The sequence below is a fragment of the Malus sylvestris genome, chromosome 10 (genome assembly GCF_916048215.2).
Source record: "Malus sylvestris chromosome 10, drMalSylv7.2, whole genome shotgun sequence".
Taxonomy (NCBI): domain Eukaryota; kingdom Viridiplantae; phylum Streptophyta; class Magnoliopsida; order Rosales; family Rosaceae; genus Malus; species Malus sylvestris.
The window spans coordinates 22707602-22719561 of record NC_062269.1 but is presented as its reverse complement, the minus strand read 5'-3'; the positions used below and the strand labels follow the sequence as shown (position 1 = coordinate 22719561).

General features: G+C 37.9%; 2 protein-coding genes across 4 annotated transcripts; both read left to right on the top strand.

The window, feature by feature from the left end:
- Window positions 1–2353: 2353 nt before the first annotated feature.
- LOC126586089 (uncharacterized) lies at window positions 2354–6607 on the top strand. Of its 3 annotated transcripts, none has more exons than XM_050250790.1 (7): window positions 2354–2552; window positions 3209–3360; window positions 4001–4141; window positions 4678–4818; window positions 4950–5039; window positions 5232–5458; window positions 5564–6607. In XM_050250790.1, exons 2-7 carry the CDS (start codon window positions 3234–3236, stop codon window positions 6359–6361), a joined length of 1524 nt encoding a protein of 507 aa, XP_050106747.1. In that variant the 5' UTR covers window positions 2354–2552; window positions 3209–3233; the 3' UTR covers window positions 6362–6607. The 3 variants fall into 3 exon arrangements, with proteins under 3 accessions (XP_050106747.1, XP_050106746.1, XP_050106748.1); XM_050250789.1 differs by having other exon boundaries at window positions 2357–2552; window positions 4950–5093; XM_050250791.1 differs by lacking the exon at window positions 4001–4141 and having other exon boundaries at window positions 2357–2552; window positions 4950–5093.
- A 926-nt stretch (window positions 6608–7533) lies between these two features.
- LOC126586091 (tubby-like F-box protein 2) lies at window positions 7534–9053 on the top strand. Its single transcript, XM_050250792.1, has 3 exons — window positions 7534–8196; window positions 8420–8776; window positions 8872–9053. Exons 1-3 carry the CDS (start codon window positions 8050–8052, stop codon window positions 8992–8994), a joined length of 627 nt encoding a protein of 208 aa, XP_050106749.1. The 5' UTR covers window positions 7534–8049; the 3' UTR covers window positions 8995–9053.
- Window positions 9054–11960: the final 2907 nt, after the last annotated feature.

Here is an 11960-nt window from a genome sequence, read left to right as displayed (position 1 = left end):
CATTTTCAATATTAAAAGGCAAAAAATTATTGAACTATTGTTAAGGAAGAATTTAATAAGCCAAACCGTACAGATACGTCAATAGCAAAAGTTGAAGAACCAAAATGCAAAAAATTACATCATACATACAAAGTTGAATATGTGATGTGGCTATATCATGGACAAAACTGTGAAACATGATGCCAAAATATATAATACAAGAAAAAAGCCCACCACAACTTAAAAAATTTAGCTGTCTTTGAATTTTCCTTTTGGGGTGTCATTTTTTATCTTTGATTTTACATCACCAAAATCTAATAGGATTTTCGCACAATACATGACCTGAATTATTAGGGATGCAAACAAACACCTTACTCAAATAAAAAAACTGTCAATTTATGAACCCAATTTTACTTTTAGTTTGGATGTGCCACCTTCATTACCTTCTATTAAAAAATTTACCCAAATTCATTATATATTGCACACACGGTTGCTTTTGTCGCCGTTCTAAGACCTACAGGCAACTTGAGATAAGTTTCGTAAATTTGACCTTAGAATATTTGGCTATCATCATCCCAATAGTTAAATAGCAATTTTGATTAAATACATATTATATTAACATAAACCGTCAAATAATGATTGTACTAAATAATATAAATAGTTTAATCAATTCCCCATTCAACACTAAAAGAATATGTATATCAAATCAAAGGAAAGGGATCATTTTCGGATCCCTTCCATTAAATCTACCAATCCAGACCTTTAAAATTTGATCAAACGGTTAAAGTTATTATAACTTTTTAAGAAGATCCTTGTTTTTAGCTGTTAAATCAAATTTCAAAAACCCAAATTGGTGGATTTGATGGAAAAAATCCTGAGATGATCCCTTTCCCAATTCAAGGACGAATATATACATTTTAAAAACTTGGCCAGTAGGAAAGCTCGAGAACAAAATGCAAAATATTATACACAAGCTCGATATATGATCAAGATAAATTAATGCATACAAAAAACGAGGAGTCTATAAAAGTGTCTCCCAGTTTGGCAATCAAAATTTTTCATCAATTTAATCAATTTCTTGATTAAAAAAAATAACAAGAAAAAAACTGCCTCCCAAAACTAGAAAAAATTAGTTCTCCTTTTTGGGATCTCAATGGTCAATTAAGTCGTTGGTTTTACATAAACTTAAAAATCTAAACACAGCATTTTTCCTCCACAAAAATTGTAGACCACAACTTAAAAAATTTAGCTGTCTTTGAATTTTCCTTTTGGGGTGTCATTTTTCATCTTTGATTTTACATCACCAAAATCTAATAGGATTTTCGCACAATACAGGACCTGAATTATTAGGGATGCAAACAAACACCTTACTCAAATAAAAAAATTGTCAATTTATGAACCCAATTTTACTATTAGTTTGGATGTGCCACCTTCATTACCTTCTATTAAAAAATTTACCCAAATTCATTATATATTGCACACACGACTGCTTTTGTCACCGTTCTAAGACCTATGGGCAACTTAAGATAAGTTTTGTAAATTTGACCTTAGAATATTTGGCCATCATCATCCCAATAGTTAAATAGCAATTTTGATTAAATACATACTATATTAACATAAATTGTCAGATAATGATTGTACTAAATAATATAAATAGTTTAATCAATTCCCCATTCAACACTAAAAGAGTATGTATATCAAATCAAAGGAAAGGGATCCTCTCCGGATCCCTTCCATTAAATCAACCAATCTGAATTTTTTAAATTTGATTTAACTGTTAAAGTTATTATAACTTTTTAAGAAGACTCGTGTTTTTAGCTATTAGATCAAATTTCAAAAATCCAAATCGGTAGATTTGATGTAAGAAATCCTGTGATGATCCCTTTCCCAAATCAAAGACGAATATATACATTTTAAAAACTTGGCCGGTAGGAAAGTTCGAGAACAAAATGCAAAATATTATAATACACAAGCTCGACATATGATACGGATGTATAATATGCAAAATTGTTGACAAGTATTTTAAAAGAAATATGGAAAATTAGTTGTTCAACTGATTCTACACATCTAATACCATCTCAACCCTTTAAGTTAAAAAATTTAGATTTTAACTCATAAATATTTTTTTTCGTCCAACCCTTAGTTAAATTTTTAGTTTGAGATTATTGAAGAAGACGCATTTATCCTCCACAAAAATTGTAGGGCAACGTCGGTAGCGTGGGATCCACAAGAGCGTCAGCCAGATCGTCAGCAAAAGTAGCTTGAAGAAGGAAAAAGGTGGCAGTGGGTCACCTCGCATATGCATTTTGTCTCGAAAAATCAGCGTGGAAAAAATAAAAACATTCATTTTGAGTTGGAATCCTTTTCACATCGGAAAGGCTGTGAAACTTCCCACCACTATTTTATTTATTTATTTGCTCCGCGGAAAGAATTCATTAGCCATCGCCATGGTCAAAACAAGAGTGCTGCTCTACCAAACTGTCCTTTTTGCTGCTCTTCACACATAAGTAGCCTCCTTTTATCCTGTTGAATCGCCTGCGGCATCAAAAACGGAAAACCCAATCGAATTCAAGGTCCTTTCTCTCTCTCTGGACCTTCAGTTTTTTCTTTGGGTTCTTGTTTTTGGTGGTTTTGGTGGGATTTTGATGATTTTGTTCACGGGTGTATGTTAAAAGGGTTGAATTTTTTATGCTTATGAATGATTTTATGGGTGATGATTAAAAGATTTGGGAAATGACATGTGCATGTATTTGTTTTTGAAGATTCCTTTTCATTAATCACACTCTGGTTGGTTGCTGAGAAAAGGTGGAAAAATCCAATGGGATTGAGTTTCTGCTGTGGTTCAGTTTTTGGGTTTTCTTATCGTATGAATAATTAACATAGCAATTAGCATCTTAGCTATCTGCATGTTGATTCTTGTTGTTTGCTTGATTGTTTATTTGCCTGATAGTGAAAGGTTCAATTTTAAGTATTCTTTTTCTATATTTTGTCATCAACCGAATGAAGATTTCTTGAGGCTGCAAGAATTTCTGAGAGTTGATTTTCTTGGTTTTATTAGAAAAAAATCTTTTTTTAATTGGTTTGAATGATTGGATTTCAGTTTTATGCTCAGCTGATTATTCCCAAGTTCTTGAGGAAAATTTGTTAATTTGAAAAATTAAATTTGAGAACCTTCTATTCTCTGGATTGATAAAAATGCAAAATTGTTTAATGGAATTATGGTTTGCAGGGTTGTTGGTGATCTCAGTAGAGAGATGTCTCTGATTGGAAGAGTACACCCCGAATGTGTAAACGTAGCCAATCCCTACCATGAATGCACTGAAAATTGCTTGAGAAAGATTGCTGAAGGGAAGGGCCGGAAGTTGACGAAAAAGAAATCAGGTTAGTGTTAATTGTTCTCTTCTTAAACTACATGTTTTCTCTTAGCCCCTGCCTACATAACACCACCAAACTGATTTTTAATCTGGTTCAGGAACTATTAAAGCACTTTAGCCATACTTTCATTAACTGCAAATAAAAAAAAATGCTTCCCTACTTGAAAATCAAAGCATTCGTTTTCAATATGAATTCTGACTGGTTTTTCACGAGATGTGAATGCCCGTGTATTCATGCCATTGCTTATTGCTCATATCATTACTTGTTGGATTATCTGGTCTGTGTTTTTAAGTAAGTGATTGCCAATTGTCACTAAACTAAAAATGAAAGAAGAGAAAGAACTGGGATTTGGCGCCTACATAACTGGTTGCTTGCTTTCAGTCATATAGTTCTGTCAAATTCAATTTCCTAGCGTCTTTCATTCAAAATCCATCCGTGCAGATGTGTCTTATTTGTCTTCCTTGATAAGAAAATAGCATGGCATTACAAGGTGTAGTGAATTATTGGTTCAGAGATTGTTTTCTTCCCTTGACTTATTGGTTCTGAGAATGTTTCTTCTGCAAGGGGCCTTATCTTGTAATCGTTTTCTGAGTATAGGTTGGAATTTTAGATTTTTCTTTTTTTTTTCTTCTTTCTTTTCCCAAAGATTTTGGCAGCAGTTTTAAAGATGTTGAGTACAAAAAAAAGGGGGCTGAGGACAAAAGAGCATCTAATCCTTACCATGACCCTGAATTCTACCGCCAAAGAGCCGCTGCTGCCGAACCTCGTGGGGACAAAAAAGAATCAGGTTTTTCCCCATATCCGTGTGGTGACTTCTCAATAGGCTGTGTTAAGTTAAATGTACATTTTTCCTTTCCTGAACTGCAACAAAGAAAAGCTACATAGAGTAGCAAGCGGCAAATGATTCCATCTTTCAAACAATGTTTTTTGTCTGAAAACAATTAGATGCTCTTCCCAATTCACATATTTCTTTTTTCACCATCGCTTTATTTTACCTTTCATGGCATTGCCATCCTTAATGGTGTGGAAAACCGACAGAACTTCATTCCCCTGTCCTAGGACTGCCATCAATTTATAGCCAGCCTGCAATGCTATAAACATAATTTACTTTCACCCCTGCCTTACGTTGCCTGAGTTTCTGCACCGGAATCCAATTGTTTCATTTGAGTTTGTATGAGCTCCTGGGCAAGCGAAGCTCTTTTGTGGCTGTTCAGGGAAAAACCAGAATGTGAATTTGTTCATTCCTCTTGCACTGGCCATGCACGTAATGCTCATGGACTGTAATCCCTGTTCACTTTTTTTAATGGTCTGTTTGAATGGCAGGTTCACTGCTTGATATTCCTATATTGGGCAGAAAAAAGGAGAGATCCCGACCAAACACCTCTCAGGAGCTTGACCGAAGTGTGATTTATCATTTAGATGCTCCATCTTCTCCGTCTAAGGAAAAGGTGAAATTAGAGAACGGTAAGCATAAATCCTTCTTCACCTGACCGATAGTGAATGTGCTTATACATATCCTCTTTCCCCTGCTATAGTCAAGGGTACAGATGTAATCACACTTCTTTTTCCTAATTTATGGTGAGTTTTAACTGCAGGCTCTGTCCTTGATGATCCTATATTTGGCAGAAGAAAGCAGGGATCTCAGCCAAAGCCCTCTGAAGAGCTTGACAATGTAACTGGTCGAGGTTTAATTTATCCCTCTGATTCTCCATCTAAAGAAATAGTGCAAGTAGAGAATGGTGCGAGTGAATCTTCTTCTACCTGACGGATCGTGGATTTATTTATTCGGTCCTCTTGCACCTGCCATACACATATACACATGGATGGCAACATATTCATGCTTCTTTTTCCTAACTTATGCTCTGCTTTCATTGCAGGCTCCGCACTTGATGATCCTATATTTGGCAGACGAAGGCCTGGTTCCAGACCAAAGAGCCCTGAAGAGCTTGACAATGTACCTGATGAAATTAAGGAAAAGGTTAAAATAGGGAATGGTGAGCATAAATCTTATTCTCCACAGGCTGCTGAAGTAAAAGATGCTACCTTCAACAAGGAGCAAGTTCCGTCCTCTCTGTTAGTGCCACCATCGGGAATTCTCACAATGGTGTGCTCTCTCTCTCTATCCCTTCTCTTACACAATTGCTTTACTAATTGTGTGTTTTTTTATATCACTTTGACTCCTTTCTCATGCTATCTATCCCTCTAACAGCCTGAAAATCCCAAACACCCTCGAGAGAACGGTGCTACTTACATCGCTAGTGAACCACCAGGTTATGGGGAAGACAAAGAAAATATTCATTCCCCAGGAGTTGATTCAAATCATACTGTCAATAATGTAGAAGGCGCTACTGGATCAGCTTACGACTCAGGCCTTAGTTTCTCAGGTACTCTCCATGCTTTTGAAGATAGTGATGATGAAGATACCCGATCGGTTAATTCTGAGTCCAGTGTCTCTGTGGGAAAATACCGTGTGAAAGGAAGTTTCTCTTCCATTCTCCAGTCAATCATGGAAAAATATGGTGACATAGCCTCAAGCTGTCAATTGGAATCAGTTGTCATGCGCTCTTACTATCTCGAGTGCGTATGTTATATAGTCCAAGAGTTGAAGCGAACTTCAGTTAAGCAGCTGACAAAGCCTAAAGTCAAAGAAATGTTATCTATGCTTAAGGATGTAGAATCTTCGGGAATGGATGTTGGTTGGCTCCGGTTTCTGATCAACGAGTGTGCAGAAGCCATTGAACTCATCACTCAGCATCGAGCATTCAAAGCAGCAAAGGCAAACTGCGACCGTGATATAGAATCAGCAAGGAAAGAACTTGAATCGCAAATGGAGGTTCTGGCGCTGAAAGAAAAGGAGGTTGCCGATGCCAAGAAGCAAGTCGCTGAAACGAGAGCCCACCTGAGGGAGCTCGAGCTTAAATCTTCTGTCTTGACCGAGAGTATTAGTAACATGAAGTCCAAGGTCGAAAATCTTCCAAGCAAACCTTTGTTGGACAAAGTCTTGTGAAGCAAGCAACTGCAAAAGCTGTAAAACCTGTAGTATGGGTAATGTATAAAATGTTCTGAAGGGTGAAACTGTAATCTGGTACATCCTTTTTATACTTGTAGCTGTGAAGTAAATGTAGGTTATATCGTGTCGGTTTCGCTATTTGGTAGTTGTACTAAAAATTACTTGAGGTTTCTGGGATTGTAGAACCCTACCGACATGGTGATTTGAGAATCATGTCACTTTAATATTTTGAGCTTTTATTTATTTTTTTTAAATTTATTTATTTATTTATTATTTTTTACCTGCATCCATATGTGTGAAGTTAATATGAACACAAGGGAGCCAGAAAATAGTAGTTGAAAAATAAGGGTAAACGTATCAAAATGCATTGCCTTTTGATGTTTCTCTAATTGCAAAGTCAACTGGTTGATGGGGAACACTTGTGATTCCCTCGGCTTAGTGCTGCTGGCAGCTTTGGTGCCGGTCAATTGTAGTACATGTTGGAATCTAAAGGTAAAATGGTTTGTGATATTCAGATTTTGTTATAGTTGAAGTGGCATAACAAGTTTTCGTGCGGAAATTGTTGTGATTTCTGGCTCAAAATTAGGATGATGCAAAAATTTGGTTTGTATTACCTATTTTGTTTTGGAATCCTATTTAGGCTAGTTGTGTCCTATTTGGGTTGGGTTTTTCGTTTCCTTGTTGGATTCTTTATCCTTATAAGATAGGGATTTGATTTTATGTTTTGGATTTTACGTCCTATTAGAATTCCTGTATAAATAGGACCTTAGGGTTTGTTTTATTTTGTGTGGCTCATTCGTGTGGCAATTTGGTGATTCAATTTGTAAGTTTGTGAGTTAGAGAACAATTTGGACGAACCTTTTTCGTTTGTTTTTTGTTCTCTATTTGTTTGGTTTAAGATTTGTAATTTTTAGGATTGGGTTGTGAAAGTTAAACACTATTTTGTAGTCTCTGTTTGTTTGGTGAAGTTTTTCGTCGTAATTCATCCTCAACCACGTTAAATCTCTTCAATGTTTTGAGATTGTTTGTTTCTTAGCTTTTGCCTACGACATTGTTTAATACTTTATTAGAATTCGTTTTTGCTTGTGTATAAGAGTACAATGGAAACATAATTTTTCTTCTCTACTCATGTGCATTGTAGTTGACTATCTATTTGTATCCGTCCGATTTAGGGAATTTAGAGTAGGGGTGGGCACTTGAAACCGAAAACCGAAACCGAAACACGAATCGAATCAAACCGCACCAAACGGTTTGGTTTTGCGGTTTTGAAACGGTTTCGGTTTCAAAACCGAACCGCGGCACACAAAACGGTTTGGTTTCGGTTTTGGGTTTTCGAAACCGCACCGAAACCGAAACCGCACTTTTTTATTTTTATTTAGTTCATTCAACTAGGTTATACTTATACATTTGGTTTTGCGGTTCTGGGTTTGCACCGAGTGGGTTTGCACTTTCAGTGACTGCTTCTGCGCCGCCTCCTTGCATCTCCGCATCTGCCTTTGCGACCTGGTCACCTGACTGCCTGCTTGCATCTGCTTCTGCCTGCCTGCCTGCCTGCGACTGCTTCTGCCTGCCTGCCTGCGAACGACTGCTTCTGCCAACTCCATTTTTCTCTCCCTCTCGGTCAAAGATAGACTCAGTTCATTTTCATATCTGAAAAAGTTAGGGTTTTGAAATGTGGAGGGAGAATGGCACTCTCTGAAGCAACCTCTGTTGTTCCCCCAAATCCCGAAACCCCCAGCACCAACCACGCTCATTCCGACCAGGGGTCTCTGCCTTCCTCCCCGGATCCCGATCCCACACCGTCTGATCTAGATCATGCGGTCCTCGACGAGGTTTTGGTTATTTATCCTAAGATTTCTTTCGAACGTAGCCAATGTTAATGTCAAAACTGTGGCCGATTTGTTTCACAATTTGAATTTGAATCAAGGATAATGGGTTTAAATTCATTACTCGATTTAGAATTTGCCTGCCTGCCAAGGTTTTGGTCTCGAAATCCTTGTAAAAGTTTTGACTATTTGATTTGGCGTTATGTTCTGATTGATATGCTATGTGTAGATGTCGTTCAAAGGCATTGTTCGCGAGCTGCGGGAGATGAAAGATGGAATTAGGAGCACGTCAAGGCGAGTTGGTGAGCGGAAGCTTTGGCATAGAAGGACGTTGTCGCATATTGCTCCTGATATGGCTCCAACCCCTCCAACTGGTGTGATTCAGCAGGGTCAGTGGGCAAACTTGCCTCCGGAATTGCTTTTGGACATAATTCAGAGGGTAGAAGAAAGTGAATCCTCGTGGCCTGCTCGAGCTGTCGTTGTTTTTTGTGGTTCAGTTTGTAAGTCATGGAGGGACATTACGAGGGAGATAGTCAAAACTCCTGAGCAATGTGGAAGGCTCACATTTCCAATCTCATTGAAGCAGGTCTGTTGCTGTATTCTAATACCTCTAAAGTTTGTGCTTACTTGTACTGATTGCCTCCTCTGAAATAGTGTTTTCTTGTGGTGTGCTTTGTGTAGCCGGGGCCTCGCCAGTCTCCAATACAGTGCTTCATTAGAAGGGATAGAGGAACCCTCACCCTCACCCTCGCAGAGAGTGGGTGCATGTTTTGGGGGATTGTATTTAAGTTTGAAACCGTTTGAAACCGCACCGAAACCGTTTGAAACCGCACCGAACCGAACCAAACGGTTTGGTTTCATTTCGGTTTTGGCTTCAAAACCGCACCGCATCGCAAAAAGTTTCGATTTCGGTTGTGGTTTCACTCGAAACCGCACCAAACCGCACCGCGCCCACCCCTAATTTAGAGAATGCCATGGAAAAGCCTAGAATTATGTGGAATTGCTAATATCATCTTTATCTTAAGTGCTTAAATTAAACAAGTCCTATCCTATCAGATTGGAGATCTGATGTGATGGCTAACCAAAACTTTCAATATTCGAGTCCTGTTTAAACAAGCTTTAAAATTTCATGAATAATTGGGTTTTCCAGAAGGGTAATATAATGGACCTACAAAACTCACGAATGTTGTAGCTCTTTTGCACTGCTTTTCAATGTTTGATTGGCCCCATCCCCATCCCCATCCATCCAGATTATTCCCATTTTCTTTCTTTCTTTTCTTTCTTTCTTTTTGTTTGGGCCCAAAATATTAGTTTGAGCCGAGTATAGAATCATTCTCGGCCCGGAAGGCCTTATGACAAGGGTACCATGGATCGTTTAGTGCGTGGGCCTCCAAACCTAGGTCGGTTAGGTCATGCTGCAAGACAAGTCGAGTCCTGGTGCAATAAGGAGTCTTGGCAGGATTAATAACCCTGAAGTGAATCTGGCTTGATAAAGGACTAGGTTCACAATTATAGTGAAAATAGGACTGGTCGAGTTGGTGTTTGATCAGGAGAAGAAGACCTAGTCCGAGTAGGGTTTTAACTCGACCTTAAAGGGTATCTAGTGCTATAAATAGAGGAAGCTGTGCATCATTCAAGTCCGCCAATTCAACACACAACTGCCATGCGCAAACTCTCTCAACAACTTTGAGATTTTTATTTTCTCTTTTCGCTGACACGTCTTCTGTTGGCATCAACAGCACTGTGAAAACAACCGGTGATATCTTAAGTCGGCATAAATAACTATGTCGCTGTAGAATCAGCCGATCTCGCAGCATCTTCCTTTGGCATCAACTGAAGGAAAATTTTTGTCCTAGCTAAGAGCAAGTAAGAACATTTGAATACATATGCATACTATTAACACTTTAAAGTAGGCATGCATTAAAAAACAATTCATAAAACCCATGACTTTCAAAGCCTAGTGTATGGTGAACCAATAAACTCTTTAACAACATTAAAGAGAAGTAAAGATTTAGAGTTTCTTTACCCTTGAAGCTCATCCTTGTTTACACAAGGGATTCACCCAAGTGGAGGGCCTTCAAGTCACCTCCAAGCTCCTTGGATATTCCTTGTGATTTTCCTCCTTTTAGTGCTCCTTTGCTTCTTTGAGGATTTGAGGATTTGTTCTCCAAAACACCAAAAATTTGATGTCTCTAAGTCTTCACACCAAGGATGTATCTTGTAAAGATAATATGGATGACTTAGGGAAGAAGAGATTGCTAGATGTCCCTCCCCCAAGTGGCCGGCCTCTTTAGAGAAAAATGAGAGAAAGTGTTTCACCCAATTTCTTTTAGGAAAAACCCTTTTGAGAAATAAAGCCATAAAGTTCCTTTTATACTTCATTTCAAGTGAGTGGCAAACTTGTAATTAATCCAAGCTTGCCCATTCACCCTAATGGCCGGCCATATTAATGTTATTGGGCTATTTGCCCATTTTGTTTTAGTTGTCATACAACTTAAACATAATGGGTCTTTTGGACCAAAACGCTTTTGGGACCCGAAGCCCAAAACCAACTTAAAAGCCCAATACGAACATTTCGTAAAATTAATTAACTAATTAATTAATCTTGACCATTCATCAATTAAACCATTTAATTGCTTATCCATTTTATTTAATTTCCTCACATACATCCTTACTCGGTGTACGATCCATTAGGTTCCAATTAGCGAGGTAGTGGGCGATTGTTACTCTTAACGATCGATTGTGAATTGAAACCACATTTCAATTCTCCCTTAATGATTAGTGTTTGCTAATCATTTAGGGCTTCCACAAACCATGAGTGACACTTAGCAGTATGTCATGGTTACCCAAGCTAAGTAGAAGTGGTTGGAGAACCTATCCAGTTACAACTACAATGCAATACGGTCATTCTCTAATACAATACTCTTAATCACATTGTTTGAGTGATAGTTGGTTTCATGTCTACTATCCAATGTGATACTTATCTATATGATTCCCTTGAATATGATTTGGAACAAACTTCCTAAGTCATATTCATATGCTTTGGCCAAAGACTTTAGAATCATATCTTAGAGTATTCTTCTTCCACCATGGAAGGTTAGAGATCCCTTGTTGTGCATTCATATGCCTACATGACTAGATAGCTTGACCCCAACAATGCCGTGGACACTCCAATGGAATGCCATTTAACATGATCAAAGATCAAGGACCTAACCATTAGACATCTATGATGCCTTAGGTCAAATGACTACTTTGCATATTGCAACTTTCGAGTTCTTACATGACATGTATGTTCGAACTCTCTTTTGATCGTTGTTCAGTGTACTCGATTACTCTTTCGAGCACCTATGTGTTTGTCTTAGTGTCCAACACTAAATGACTTGAGACTAGTCATACTCACGCTTGAGTCAACATAACACATACTAACCTTAGCGGATTGTCAATACCCAATTGGCAATCCTATGGTTAGGAACGTTTTAGGAATCAACATAAGAGAATGGTCTCGTTAATCTAACTCACTTAGATCACTTGTCTCTTAGGATTCCCTTATTGCTTAAACACATGATACAATAAATAGTGATTAACAATAAGCTTTGCCCTTCATTAAACATATAAGTATTCCAAAAAGCTATTACATCAAATGAGTGGCTTTGTGGGCATACTTCCAACATCAACAGCACTGCGGCGAGGACGGTTGGTTACCTATCCAAGTCTCGGTCGAGAAGGATTTCAGAATCCTTATTGATTGAGGTCATTTCATTAGCCTTCTC